Raw genomic sequence first — 15662 nt, 5'->3', positions numbered from 1 at the left:
ACCTGTGGTATTTTGTTATCGCAGCCCTAGCTGGCCAAGACAAGCATAAATTGATTATTTCTGGGTCGAAGCCAGCCTCTGGCTGGCTTTTCTCTGTTGGCAAAACGTGATGGAAACATTTCCTCTATTGCCCTTCAGGGACCTTGTTTCTTATGAGTTTATAAATCCAAAAATGGTGGCAGAATAAGACAACCTTGTCTGTCACCTATCCTATAAAAAAGATGCTGAGATAGAAATATGACACTTCCATAGAGTGAGAAAGGAGTAACTATCATGGGTCAATAAATTATTTGAAACAACCTGTAGGGGTGAAAGAAATGAAGACTCTTCTCAGGCAGCACATCTACTTGTAATTAACCCTGGTCATCAAGGGCAAAAAGGATGTGCCTTCATATATTGTGAAAGGGGGCAGGGTGCATCCAGACATCAGGATGGTGCATGGATGGTGGTAATTCCATTACAGGGTTGTGACAAGGGTGAAATGAGGTTATATATGAAGAGAACTTTGCAAATGTTTGTCACTGTAATGAAAATCATAGATGTGGAAACTCTTTAAATGACACTCTCAGAAATGTCTTAAAATATCTCTCTCCCGGGGCACCTGGGTGGCTCAGTCGGTTAAGCGACCGACTCTTGATTTCTGCTCAGGTCGTGATCTCAGGGTCGTGAGATCGAGCCCCACGTAAGGCCCTGAGTGGGGCTCTGTGCCCAGCAGGGAGTCTGCTCAGGATTCTCTCTCTCCCTCTGCCCCTCTCCTACCTCCTGTTTGTGCTCTCTCTCTTCCCAAAATAATAACCACCTTAAATATTTTATCAGTACAGAATTAAGAAAATACATCATGGTACATTAGAAGTGGAAATGAAATAGTATTCAGCCATGACAAAGAACAAGGCAAATCTATATGTAATGATATGAAAATATCCCCAAGATATATCATTACATGAAGAAAAGCAAATTGCAGAGCAGTATGCTTACTCTGATCTCATCTATATAAAAATATATCAGTAAATGTAAAATCAAATAGCATACACCAGACTGTTAATGGTGATTATCTCTGGGGAATGGGCTTTTGTGACAAACTCTCATTTTTAACTTATATAGTTTTATTATAACTTTGATAATTAAAAATCAATAAATCGTATTTTCCAAAAATTTTTCCATATAAGACAGAAACTGGAAAGTGACTCTGACTAAATAGGTAATACATATGGCTGCCTTAATAGAAGAAAGTGGTGTATCATTGACAGATCTGTAAAGAACATTCTAGAAGTCACTAAGAGAAATGAATGGAAAGGAAAACTAAAATCATTCTCAAGGGAAGAAGTGAAAGCTTCATAAAACCGAAAATGGAAAATGAGCTGATGTGATCTGAGATTGTTGAATCGACACCTTTTGGTAATGACTAACTGCTTTTCCTGCTAGTGATTTCTCAGGTAAATAGCACATCTACACCACCTAGGTGAGATCCCTGTCCTTCTAGGATTTGACTTAGCATCATCCATATATGACATTATCATTAAAAAAAAAAAAGTTGGAAGGCGCCTGGGTGATCCAGACAGTTGAGTCCCAGACTCTTGGTTCCAGCTCAGGTTATGATGTCCTGGTCTTGGGATGGAGCCCCGCGTTAGCTCTGCACTGAGCATGGAGCCTGATTTGGATTCTCTCCCCCCACCCCCACGCTTGCTCACATGCCCGTGTTCTCTCTCTAAAATAAATAAAATCTTTTTTAAAAAATGTTGGTAATTGTTTATCTTCTCACTAAGTGAACCTCAAAACACACACGGCCAAGACCCTCCCCGGGTGAGTTGGTAACAGGGGCTTTCTTTGACCTCTGTCCTCCAACCAAGCCTGTATTTCTTTCCTGTGTAAGAACATATGTCTGTTGGGGGCGCCTGGGTGGCTCAGTTGGTTAAGCGACTGCCTTCGGCTCAGGTCATGATCCTGGAGTCCCGGGATCGAGTCCTGCATCGGGCTCCCAGCTCAGCAGGGAGTCTGCTTCTCCCTCTGACCCTCCTCCCTCTCATGCTCTCTGTCTCTCATTCTCTCTCTCTCAAATAAATAAATAAAATCTTTAAAAAAAAAAAAAAAAAGAACATATGTCTGTTGCCCTCATTTCTGTACTTTAGGCTGGAAAGAAAGCTCTTACCTTCTTTGATATTCTTTACTATGACACGAAGGAGGCAGAAGCCTCTTTAACACACAGGTGTGACCTCTATCCTGTCTTTCCAGTTGGCTGATGGCTCCCCGGCTGATGTAGTTTCTTCCAGACCTACAAGTCTGGTAAAGAAGACCCAGGCCCAGGCCGGCTTACCTTGTTCCAGAAAGGCAGTGAGGACATCCACAGCTGCGGCCAAGCGTGCAGGGCTCCCCACCTCACGGCAGTAGGCACCCCTTCACCTCAATTGGATCAGGCCTGCGAGGAGGACTTGAAAGGGGAGACTGCATAGTCAGGGTGTCTCCCTCACACCTAGGCTTGACTCCTGCAGACAGTTTCTCCCTGGCTCTCTCCCGCCCTAGCCCTGGGTCTAAGCCTTCTTACGCCCCCAGATTAGGAGGCTGTGTTTCTCAAGCCACGTAGGTGCAGCCTGAGCTCCTTAACCCAGAAATAGACGAGTGCTGACCACACAGGGCGTGGGGCTCAGAGCGGTCTGGACCCGGGGTCCTCCCTGCAGGCCCCCGGGGACACCAGGCACTCTTTCCTCCGGCTGGCTTTTCTCTGTTGGCAAAACGTGATGGAAACATCTTGCCTTTTCTTGTCTACATCTCTTACGTTTCTTGTTTACTTTTCTTAGGACATAACATAAACGATTAATATGTTAAAATACTAATCACTATTCCCAGACAACTTATTTGTCAATTAATCTAAGATGCTCATGTGTATGCTGGTAGGTACTAAATGTGCCATGGGAATCTGCAAAGAAATTTATGCTTTATTTGCATCTGTTTAGGAGGTCAAGCTTGTTATTGTTATTCAAATCTTCTGTATCCTTATGTATTCCTCCCTATCTGTTCATCTTGGAAAAAAATGTTTCAAAGATTTCCATGATAAGTACAGATTTAGCCATTTATCCTTGGATTTCTGAATCTTTGCATTATGTTTTGTAGCTCTATATTAAATACATATTGAATCATATAAAATTGCCATTACATAATTATGTATTTATAATATATGAAGGCTTATGGATGCTTTTCTTTGTAGAGGGTGATTTATGCAAAATAAAATATCACTCTGCCAAAATCCATTTTGGCTTGAATTCTCTTTTGTCTGATATTGATATTTTCACATTGACTCACTTTTGTTGGTGGTTGACTGCTAACATTTTCCCTCCAAATTCACTAAAAGTTAAAAGACTGATAAAATCCTGTATTATTGAGAGTATGAGAAAAGGAGCCTCTCCATATACTACTGATGGGAATGTAAATTGTTTCACTTTGTTGGAATTAAACTAGATTAAATTTTAATTGTGATTTATTAAGTTGTGTACTTATTTTTTAGCTGAAAAACATTATTCTTTTTAAAATATTTTTTATTTGAATATAGTTGACACACAATGTTACATTAGTTTCAGGTATACAACATAGTGATTCAACAACTCTTTATGTTATGCTGGGCTCACAAGGGTAGCTACCATCTGTCACCATACAACGCTATTACAGTACCATTGACTGTATTCCCTATATTGTGCCTTTTCTTCTCATGACTTATTTATTCCATAACTGGAAACCTGTATCTCTACTCCCCTTTACCTATTTTGTCCATCTTCCCACCCTTTTCCTCTCTGGCAACCATCAGTTTATTCTCTATATTTACAGGTCTGATTCTGCTGTTTATTCGTTTTGCTTTTTATATATGAGTGAAATCATATGGTATTTGTTTTTCTCAATATGACTTATTTCACTTAGTATAATACCCTCTAGGTTCATCTATGTTATCGCAAATGGCACAATCTTATCCTTTTTTATGGCTGTGTAATATTCCACCAGATATATATACACTGTACCTTCCTTACCCATTCATCTGTCCATGGACACTTAGGTTGCTCCCTTATCTTGACTATTGTTAATAATGCTGCAATAAATACAGGAGCAAATATATCTTTTCAAATTAGTGTTTTCATATTCTTTTGGGTAAATACCCAATAGTGGAATTATTGGATCATATGGTGATTCTATTTTTAATCTTTTGAGGAAGCTCCATACTGTTTTCCATGGTGGCCATACCAATTTACATTCCCACCAACAGGGTATAAGAGTTCCTTTTTCTCCACATTCTCACCAATACTTGCTATTTCTTATCTTTTTGATTTTAGACATTCTGATAGATGTGAGGTGATAGCTCATTGTGGTTTTGATTTGTATTTCCCTGATGATTAGTGATATTGAGCATCTTTTCATATGTCTATTGCCCATCTCTATGTCTTTTTTGGAAAAATGTCTCTTCAGGTCTTCTGCCTTTTTTTTTTTAATATTTTATTTATTTATTTGACAGAGAGATGGAAAGAGAGCACAAGCAGGGGGAGCAGCAAGCAGAGGGAGAATCTCAAGGGAAGCTGGCTCTCCGCTGAGCAGGGAGCCCGACGCGGGGCTCGATCCCAGGACCCCAGGATCATGACCAGAGCTAAAGACAGATGCTTAACTGACTGAGCCACCCAGGCGCCCCTTCTGCCCATTTTTAAATTGGATTGTATTTATGGTATTGAGTTGTGTAAGTTCTTTATATATTTTGGATATGAATCCCTTATTGGATATGTTATGTGTAAATATCTCCCATTCAGTGTTTTTTTTGTTTTGTTGATAGTTTCCTTTGCTGTACAGGTTTTTATTTTGGTGTAGTCCTAACAGTTTATTTCTGCTTTTGTTTCCCTTACCTTAGGAGATGTATCTAGAAAAATGTTGCTATGGCTGATGTCAGAGAAATTACTGCCTGTGTTCCCTTTTAGGTAGTTTTATGGTTTCAGGTCTCACATTTAGGTCTTTAATCCATTTTGAGTTTATTTTTGTGTATGGTGTTAGAAAGTGGCCCAGTTTCATTCATTTACATATAGCTGTCCGGTTTTCACAGCACCATTTATTAAAGAAATGATCTTTTCCCCATTGTATATTCTTGCCTCCTTTATCATAAATTAACCATATAAGCATGGGTTTATTTCTGGGCTCTCTATTCTGTTCCATTGATCTATGTGTCTGTTTTTGTGCCAGTCCCATACTCTCTTGATGATGACAGCTTTGTAATAGAGCTTGAAGTCTGGAATTGTGGTGCCTCCAGCTTTGTTCTTCTTTCTCAAGATTGCTTTAGCTGTTTGGGGTCTTCTGTGGTTCCACACAAATTTTAGTATTTGTTCTAGTTTTGTGAAAAATGCTGCTTTCAATTCAATTACAAATCTGTAATATGTAAACCCTTTGATCTAGAAATTTCACTTTTAAGTATCTTCTAGAACTATACACCCATACAAAAAGTATTTAAGGATTTTCATTACCATGTTGTTTATGATCATGAAAAATTGGAAACAACTTAAAAATTCATAAATTGCAGAATGGATAGCCAAGTTATTATACATACAGGATGGTCCTATGTAGTCATTTAAAAATATATAGATCAATATCCTCTGTCAAGAAAAGATGGTTCCTATTTTTTGTTAAGTGAACAAGGCAACCTTCTGAAATATATAATCTAACCTCATTTTGAAGAAAAATCCTATTTTATTGATCATGTTTTCTAGTTTATGTATTGATGCTTTGGCATCTTGGGGCCTTGCTATCCCCCAGCAAGGCAGTGCCCTTCCCAGGGTTAGCTGATTCCTACCTATGGCAAAGGACCGTGAACTAGGCTTTCCTAGGCAAGCCACCCAATACAGAGCCCTCATCCCCCAACCATGGCCTGTAAGAGCTTTTATACTCAGGGACACTATTCCCCTGCCCTCATTACCCAGGGCCACTATCTGACAACTTAGGGCAGCTCCTATACCCTGGAGCTGATGAAATTATTCAAACTAGCCAATCCTAGACCTGTCTAGCCTGCTCACCCCATGTCAGCACATTCCTTCCCTCAAAAACCACAAAAGTTCTTTAACTTACACACAGTTCCCTGCTCTGTCTGCCTGTGACCAATCTCGGTATTCTTCCCTGTGGCCCGGCAGGCACCTGCTGTGCCCCCTTCCTCTTGGGAACTGTAACAAACTATCTAATGGCAACTGGCCCCTGATCTGTTAGCCTCACCAGAGTTGAATCAAATCTACATTTTAAAACCCATATGCATTAAAAAAAAAACTCTTCATGAATACAGATAGCAGTTATCTCTAGGGAATGCTACTGGGGAGAGAGCAATCTATGAGTGGGGAAGACAGGCAAAAGGTTACTACTATGTACTGTTTGATTTATTGATTTATTTAAAGATTTTTATTTTTATTTACTTTTATTTATTTATTTATTTATTTGACAGAGAGAGAGAGAGAGATAGCAAGAACAGGAACACAAGCAGGGGGTAGTGGGAGAGGGAGAAGCAGGGTTCCCAGAGCCCAATGCGGGGCTCAATCCCAGGACCCCGGATCATGACCTGAGCCGAAGGCAGACGCTTAACGACTGAGCCACCCAGGAGCCCCTTGTTTTTATTTTTAGAGAGAGAATGAGTGCAGGGAGGGGCAGAGGGAGAGAGAATCTCAAGCAGACTCTGCGCTGAGCATGAGCCTGACGCAGGGCTCGATCTCATGACCCTGAGATCATGACCTGTGCCCAAACAAAGAGTCAGATGCATAACTGACTGAGCCACCCAGGTGCCCCTGATTTATTTAACTTTTAAGGATTTTCTTTATTTGCGAGCGGGTGGGAGGGACAGAAGGAGAGGGAGAGGGGAAGTTAGACTGCTGCTGAGCGTGGAGCCTGACGAGGCAGGGTTCGATCCCACCCCTGAGATCATGACCTGAGCCGAAACCAAGAGTGGGAGGCTCAACCAACTGAGCCACTGAGGCACCGCGATTTATTTTTATACTTGTACACTTAAAAAAAAAAACAAACTTAAAAATCAACTCTATCCATCTCCTATACAACCACTGTAGGACAAGCCATGTTAATTTTCTAAAAACACTTTTTACTAAACTTATTTTTTGGCTTTTAAAAATTTTTATTGTGATAAGAATGCTTAACATGAGCTCAACCTTCTTAATGAATTTTTAGGTGTAAAATACAGTATTGTTAAATACACCATAATATAGTATATATGCACAATATTGTACATCAGGTATCTAGAACTTACTCATCTTGCCTAACTTGCAGAACCTCTCCCTAGCTCTGGCTTCTATGAGTCTATTTTAGATATTTTGTAGAGGAGGAAAAAGTTTTTTCCTACCCTCTTAGGATCCCTAGCTGGGTCTGAGAATTGAACTGACAAAGACAGATTAACAGGAGAAAAACATACAAATTTATTCAATTGAAGTTTCCATGACACGGGGGCCTTCCTAAGGAAATGAAGACCCAAAGAGATGGATCTGTGCATTTTTATGGGATGCTGGATGAGAGAAGGCAGACATGGAGGCATGTGGTAGGTTAAGGAGTATGAGGTAATTATAGTAAACCAGGGGAAACTCAGTGAGGACTGTTTGTTAGGATTCTTTTGGGTCCCACTGTCTTCAGAGACAAGGATGCTCCATTCCTCTGGGTACAGGGAGGACACCTCTGCAGGAGGGCTCTAGGACACCTGTTTTCAGGAAGAAAGGCTAGGAGGAGGAAGTCAGAGCAGGCTTCCTGCTTCTGCTGTTCTCCCAAATTCCTTCAGCTTAAAATATTCAATATGCCAATGTGCCATATTCTGGGGTAGTGTGTCCTGAGCCCCATCAACCTCAAATAAGTGGAATGTGTGGTATTCGTCCTTCTGTGACTAGCCTGTTTCACTTGGTGTCATGTCCTCAAGGTTCATCCATGCTGACACCTATGGCAGGATCCCCCCTTTATAAAGGCTGAGTGATATTCCATCGTATGTCCATACCACATTTTCTTTATCCATTCGTCGGTCCATGAACATTAAGGTTGTTTCCACATCTTGCAATCCATCTTAATTTCTTAGCTGGTCTACTAAAACATCAAGCTAACTGATCTTCACTTTTCCATTATCAGCCCATCAATGCACTCTTCATAATGACACAGAATGAACTTAAAAAAAAAAAATTGCTCATCAGCTCTTTGATTTCTGGATACTTTGGAGGGATAAATACCCTGAAAAAACATTCCCACTACAAAACTAAAGAGGAAAAACAAGCATCTTTCTTAAATGCCGAATACTTAGCTGAGCTAGCACATCATCAGAGAGGATGAAGGGAAAATAGGGAGGATGGGGAATAAAGAAAAGCTTGGGAGGGAAGCAGGCACGGGGGGCATGGTGGCCTGAAGGACATTTGCTCGTCCCAGGAACTTAGACCCTTGGGTTCTTCAACAATTTCATTGGGAGGTGGGGATAAAGGGACACGGCCTTGGATGCACACAAGATAGAGTTAGAACATGAGCCTGCACAAGGGCTGGCTCTCCTCTGTGAAGGTGGAACCACAGGCTTGCCCTCATACAATATAAACTGAGGCTTCAATTCATACTGAATGTTCTAAGAAACCACAAGCTGAGAAATTAACAGACACACATCCTTTCTGGGCGGCGTACCGCCAACCCCGGCCTTCAGGATTTCCAAAGGAACACAATCCAAAACTATGGAACACCACAGAAACCTCCATGAGGGAGAGTTAGCAAAACAAACAGCAAAATTAGACACCTGAAGGCTTGATGACTGAATTTAGAAGCAGAGTATAAAATAAGTAGGGGCTAAGAAGTTTAACAACAACAACAACAACAAAAACCAAAGCTAGGAACAGATGCTATCCAATAAAGATCCTAGCAGTTTGAATAAATAGCAAAGAGCCCATCTAAAATAAAAATATTATCCTTGACGGGCACCTGGCTGGCTCAGTCAGTAGAGCATGCAACTCTTGATCTGGGGTTGTAAGTCTGAGCCCCATGCTGGGTGCAGAGATTACTTAAAAATAAAATCTTTTAAAAAATAAATAAAGAGGGACACCTGGGTAGCTCAGTTGGTTAAACGTCCTACTCTTGGTTTCAGCTCAGGTCGTGACCTCAAGCCCCACATCAGGCTCTGTGCTCAGCAGGGAGTCTGCTTGAGATTCTCCCTCCCTCTCTCTCTACCCCTCTGGCTCATGCTCTCTAAAATAAATAAATAAATCTTTTAAAAAATAATAAATAAATAAATAAAATATTATCCTCGATATTAAAAACTCAAGAGATTCACTAAAGAAATATTTCTGATTTTACAGAAAAAAATAAAGACATGGCTTGGAATATGTCATTGAGAGAGATATCCACCTCTCCTCCCCACGCACCCCAAATCCCAAGGGCTGAGACAGAGGTTAGAAGGTGTGATAACATACACACTTGGGAGTTCAGCTGAGAAGACGCAAGAGAATGGAGGACAGCAAGAGAAAAGTAACTGAGCACTTTTTCCAAACTTGAATAAAAGAAATAAATTTGAAGTTTGGAGAGCATAACAAAGCCCAGCAGGCTAAATAACAAGAAATCTACATCTAGACACATCGCAGTGAAACCACACGGCACAAGGAACACAGGTCTTAAAAGCAACCAGAGATTTAGATTACTTAAATCACTTTCCTGCTGAAAAGTTCTCAATGCCTTCGTGTTGCCTGGTTAAAATTAGGTTATTCCCCAAATTTCCATCCAAAGATCATCTGTAGTCTAGAAAACAAGAATGGAAGTGACTAATGAGTAGAAATTTCTAGTCTCCATCACAGTTTAACATGTCTGGCAAGAGTAAACTACTCTTGGTGTTTGATTTTATTTTTTTTATTTTAAAGATTTTATTTATTGATTTGTCAGAGAGAGAGAAGGAGAGAGAGAGAGGGAGCGAGAATAAGCAGGGGGAGGGGCAGTGGGAGGGAGAAGCAGACTCCCTGCTGAGCAGGGATCCCGATGCTGGGACTTGATCCCAGGACCCTGAGATCATGACCTGAGCTGAAGGCAGACGCTTAACCGACTGAGCCACCCAGGCGCCCCTTGATGTTTGATTTTAAAAAGGACATTGAATGATGGAAATGTAACCAGTGTAGATCCAACACTGTCCAAGAAGAAACAGGAATATTCTGGGCCACCAGTGAGGGGTGGGGTATGGTGAGGCAGGGGTGACTGGTGCCTGGCTCACACTCTCCTCCCCGCATCCCATTTTCCTTTGTTCTTGCTGGTCCACCAAACAAGAATATCCCATCGATTCACTGTTTGTGCATTTTAGCCTTTTCTTACTTCATCCTCAGAGAAGTTTCTTTCCTGTACATGTGAAAAACAAAATCAAATTCTACAACGCAGCTGTGCCCTCCTTTGCGTCCTGACATTTAAACAACATCACGAGAGCTGCTTGCTTGGGATAGCTGCTCAGAACCACACAACTTCGGGGATAAGAATGGAGGGACAACAGGAAATGTATTGGGAAAAATGTTTATTCTCCTTGCCAACATCTCTTTCAACATTTTATTAACTAATGAAAAATGACAATCAGAAATAATTTGGTTTCATATTGCTTTCAAAGAGCTGTAAGAAAGTAGCTATTTAGAAAAAGGAGGCCCATCAGTTTTTATAAAGAAACATTAGACACATTATGCAAAGTGAGAATCCCATCCCACGGAAACACATGATCGAAGCTCAGACTAACAAACACTCAAACAGGCTCTATTCAAACTACTTTTCTCCATTTCTTTTAGAAGAATCTTTTTTTCTCAGACTCTTCCAGAAGCACTTCATAATAAACAAAGAGGTCTGGCCAGCTTGTTTCTTCATAAGCTGAGGTCTGACAACATTGCTACATGTTGTGGGGAGAAGGGGCTTGACCTCTGAGACCAATTATCTTTGAGTTGTTCAAGTCAGTACAGACAGTGGAGAGAGGGTCAAGGCAAGCGAGGAAGAGAAGCAAATGCAAGACGCCTATCACCCACTTCGGCAATACAAAGTGCAAAGTGATCCTCCTGCCCCCACTTCACAAGACTGAAAAGCTTAATGAGGAAGGAACCTGTGTTGTTCCTGGAATAATACAATCCTTTCTTTTTGTTTTGTTTTTTAAAGTACAGCTCTTCAAGAATTTCATTTTTAAGACCTCATCTGTAAGGGAAGAAAAATAAATGTACTTAATTCAAACACCAATTTTTAACACTGCCATGATAAGCAAAGGACCAAAACATCAGGCCAGGCTGACAGGTTCCATAAGACCCCGGCAACAGGGAAAACTGCCTAGATTTGGTTTCAGGCACAGCAAAAAGGACGCCTGCTTTTTCCTCATGTTCTACCCCACACCGATGGGCTCACCAATGCCTGAAATAAATTCTGCCGCTGTCCTCTGCCTTCATTATCTGTTTTCTCAGGTTGCCAAGGTGCTGGGCCTGCCTCACTATTATTCTGAGGACAAGCAAGTCTTCCCAGTTATTTCCCCCTCTGTGTCAGTGAAGTTAACACCCTGCCCTGAGAACGGGTCTGAGTAAGGGACGAAGGGCACTGGGCAGAGAAGATGAGCTCTCATACCAGCAAATTCAAGATAAATACCTAACAGTGACATTAACCTGACCCACATGACAACCGTTTGCCAGATGTCTGTCAGAAGATATTCTATATGTATAGATGTTAAAGATGTTACCACCCTCTGTGGGAAACACCAGCACACACCCACCAATGTCCCCAAATGAACAAATAACAACAAACGAGCAGAACTTTCATAGCATGGTTGAACCCACTCTTCTGCTTACTTACTTTTAACCCAGGTTTCTGATCCTAGTCATGTACTTCTCTGGGTTGGCAGCACTCATTACTGTAGTATAAATGGTGTAGCTGAAAACAGTGAGAGGAATTTTTATATGCACGTCATTGCCTCTAATATTCCACAGAGGAAAAAAAAAAAATACCAACCTCACCCTTGGGACCTAGGAAAATAATACAAATAGAAGCCCATATATGTCAAAATGTTCAAACTTTATAATTCAAGTGATCACATGGCGCCCTTCCTTTCTATTTTGACAACACTACGGAAGGCCTGTTCAAATGCAAAACTTCTCGGACCCCTCAGAGTTTCACACTGTGGCAATGAGGGAGAGGCATCCGTCAGCCTCACCCCTTGCTCTGCCCTATACCACAAGTAGCACGTGTGTGGGCACCTGAGCCTTTGCATTTGGGCTTTAAGCACGACTCCAGGAAAAAGCCATGCCTTGGCCACCCACCAGGCATGGGCTGTCCATAGTGGCTACACGCTGCCATCAGGAGAACACCGCCCAGGATAGTGGATCACACAGGCCCCGGAAATAGCTTGGAGCTCTTCAGGCTAGGTACTTGGGCCAGACTCACTAAACAAATGCTCCTGGCCCAGTGGATTCCTTATATCAAGGGAGGGTTAGAAGAAGGCCAGAGAGGAGCCTCTAAAGCTGAGAGATGAAGTCAGGGGGCCCCTTTACCCAGATCTAAGGATGAAAAGCACAGTGTAATTTATTCAACATACTGCATAGCAAGAGACCAGAACAACATGAGTACATGCACATGCATGCACACACACACTAGGACCCCTTCCCCTCACTCCCTTCATCTAATTCTTGTCCAGGACACCAGCTGGGATGCATGCTCAAGGCATCTGGAGCTGGGTTGTTCAGGATTAGGAAGAATTAGTGGCCCAAATTGTACACCTGGCTGAAGACAGCTATAAGTGCATGCAGAGCTCGTCCAAGGGTAATGGAGATTCCCTGAATAAGGACTTCAGCTATTTATTTACTTTGGTCATAATTCTATTCTCCATCGCTATTTTAATATTTTCTGTGCTTACAGCCACATCAGAGGATGGAGTTCTATCGCAGGATAGTGTAATTTTGCAGCACAGCACAAGGGGGCAGCATTGAGCTAACTGTTTCTATGGAGATTTCTTTCTGAACTTTCTCACAGTGAACAGCCTTGGTTGCCAGGGATCATTACAAGGAAAGGGCCTGAGAGTCAGGGATCTATGTTAATTCTGGCTCAGCGGTGAATACCCTTTAAATGCAGTTCCTCGGGGCACCTAGGTGGCTCAGTCTGTTGAGCGGTTGAGCATCAGTTTCTTGCTTCAGATTCTTGACTTCAGCTCAGGTCAAGATCCCAGGGTCCTAGGATCCAGCCCAGCTCATCAGGGGAGGCTGCTTCCCCTCTGTCTCTCTCCCTCTGCAACACCCCCCCCCCACCACCACTCGTGCACTCTCCCTCTCTCTAAAATAAATAAATAAATCTTAAAAAAAATAAATGCAGTTCCTTTTGGGTTTTCAATTACACAACAGAGAAAAGTATTACTTGGTTAACTACAATTTCTAACAATTCTATTTCAACAAAACATTTCATATGCCATTTAAACATTCATAGCCTTTAACTCAGTAACCCTACTTCTGGGAATTCAGCCAGGGAAATTAATCCAAAAGTAGGGGGGGTTGGGGGGGCATTACAAATATGTTTATTTCAGAGTTTTAATAGAGGAAAAACTAACAACTGGAGAATGCTTAACTCAACTATACAATATATTCAATTGGCTATGGTGTACCTATTTAAAATTATAAGGGCTGTTGACAGCATGGGCAATGCTTTTAAAAAATATATCAACTCTTGGGGTGCCTGGGTGGCTTAGTCAGTTAAGCATCAGTCTTTGGCTCAGGTCCTTATCTCAGGGTCCTGGACTCCAGCCCTGAGGGGCTCCTGCTCAGCAGGGAGTCTGCTTCTCCCTCTCCCTCTGCCCCTCCCCTCTGCTCATGCTTTCTCTCTCTTAAATAAATAAAATCTTTAAAAATATATAACAACTATTTTATTTTAATACTAATTTTTAAAAAGATATAATCATTTATATAATTATTTTAAAAACTAAAAGAACACACAAAAAAAGAACATCCCTATTTTTAAAATGAATATTGGAAGGGCAAAATTGTGCCCAACTGGAAAGGATACAGTCATTTGTGTTGTGTGGTGGAAACGGCTCCTATAGGCTGGTGAGAGCCAACTGTTAGCCATGCAGGAATCAATCGTAAGCTTGAAATAGGCCAGCTGGGAGTCTTTAAGCATGGAAGTCAATAAATGCTACAATTGAAGGGGGAGGTGTCTTTGTTTTTTGGGTTCCCCTCATCCTGCACACCCACCCCCCACCCAAGGAGCTAGTTTACCAGCATAACATTGGGTATCATTTGTTACCCAAACAGCTCATTTGTTAGAGTGGCAAAGTACTGACTAATTTGTTTTTCTGTATTGGCTGTTAGAATATTGCTTACAGAATAAATTTTTTAGTGTTACTCTTTTTATCAGGCCATACTTACAGAAAAAAACTTTCAAAGGGACAATTTGAAGATATGTTCCTATCATGGTACAAAATGAAAAGGATACCACCAGTTTTGAAAATATCTTAATAGCTAAGGAATCTTAAAGTACCTGTATACAAAAGCTATTCCAGAGGCCATAGGAAAACTATTTTGTGTTTGTGTAAAAGAGGATCATTTCAAAGAAAAAGAAAAATCAGTTGGGTATTTGAAACTCAAAATCACTTTATAGGTTTTGTCTGTATTAGGCTATTTCCTGAAGAGGACCATTTTGATATTCTTGCCTTGGAGAAAGCAGATACAAGAACATGAGAAGGTAGGAAATGCTGCGTTTGGGAATTTACTGAAGTAAAAGGAGATAAAACTGCTTTGACTTGCAGATGCCTCCTCTTTCATTTCATTAAATTAAGCCCCACTGCACTAAGCAAAAGAAGGTGTCTGTGCCCCTAAGGAGCTAATCCTAGGTGCCAGGCAATGAAGCACCACCTTGAGGGGACAATGAAGGGCAGGCTGCTGGTCTTGACAGGGGGACCTTCAGAGTTTCTGGGGCAAGTCCTGTGGCTGCCTCTCAGGTTTAATTAAGAGCTTCCTGTGACAGGAATAGCTTCCGCCCAGGGGTTCACATCAGAGGATGATGTGGGCTGCAGAGCTGAGAAGCCGCTGCTCACACAATGCTCCTATCAAGGGTACAGGCTAAAAAAGAAACAACAGCTTCGATGCTGAATTATCTGTAGACGGAGCATGGTGGTAGCAGAACGTCCCAGGAAGTTAAAAGGAAGCCAGTGGTGTCTAAAGTTTAGTTCTAACAGAGTGAGATTAAGGCGCTCATAACCAGGGCAAGTGGACCCAATACCAGACTGATTTAGGATGAACACATCACTGCCCTCCTTCTTCTGGATCACTCTATCCTCCTTACCTTTGTTTTTCTTCATGGACTTCTCACCTGACTTATGATATATTTGTTTATGTGCTCCTCCCCGCCTCCTCCCTATGCCCCACCAGCAGAATGCTGGCCCCCTGAGAGCAGAGACTCGGTTTGGTTCACTGCTGTACCCACAGCACCCAGAAAGCCTGACCTGTAGGGGCCCCCAGAACCCTGCTGAGCCAGAGAGTATGGGAGTGAGTCCTCCATTCTGGGGTGATGTATGAACAGATGCGTTTAACATGTCACTTACTTGTTACACACCGGAAACACAGACAAAACCTGCAAAGGAAAAAATCATATTACAAAGACTATTAAAAGGTAGAAGAAATATGTAGAATATCTATAGGAAGAATAAAACTACCTAACACTCTAGCCTGAAGACTTAATAG

The 15662-nt window shown here is 41.6% G+C and overlaps 2 protein-coding genes across 5 annotated transcripts in view; both read right to left on the bottom strand.

The window, feature by feature from the left end:
- The window catches only part of PPEF2 (protein phosphatase with EF-hand domain 2), a 32814-nt gene extending 30423 nt beyond the window's left edge, over window positions 1-2391 (bottom strand). The window contains exon 1 of the mRNA XM_035004776.1: window positions 2312-2391. Within this exon, the coding sequence (XP_034860667.1) occupies window positions 2312-2338 (27 nt within the window). The 5' untranslated portion in view covers window positions 2339-2391. The remainder of the gene's footprint in view (window positions 1-2311) is intronic.
- The window catches only part of NAAA (N-acylethanolamine acid amidase), a 37325-nt gene that overhangs the window by 2519 nt on the left and 19144 nt on the right, over window positions 1-15662 (bottom strand). For 2 of the 4 annotated variants that reach the window (XM_035004782.1, XM_035004779.1), the window contains exons 9-10: window positions 15524-15552; window positions 11794-11871 (exon numbers count right to left, since the gene is read on the bottom strand). In XM_035004782.1, the coding sequence (XP_034860673.1) occupies window positions 11796-11871; window positions 15524-15552 (105 nt within the window). In that variant the 3' untranslated portion in view covers window positions 11794-11795. Of the gene's footprint in view, window positions 1-2342; window positions 2426-10478; window positions 11152-11793; window positions 11872-15523; window positions 15553-15662 lie in introns of those variants that run through there. The other 2 variants (XM_035004781.1, XM_035004778.1) reach the window with 2 other exon arrangements.

The sequence above is a fragment of the Mirounga leonina genome, unplaced genomic scaffold, assembly GCF_011800145.1.
Source record: "Mirounga leonina isolate KUSES-001 unplaced genomic scaffold, KU_Mleo_1.0 Mir_129, whole genome shotgun sequence".
Taxonomy (NCBI): domain Eukaryota; kingdom Metazoa; phylum Chordata; class Mammalia; order Carnivora; family Phocidae; genus Mirounga; species Mirounga leonina.
This window is presented reverse-complemented; position numbering and strand designations above follow the sequence as displayed.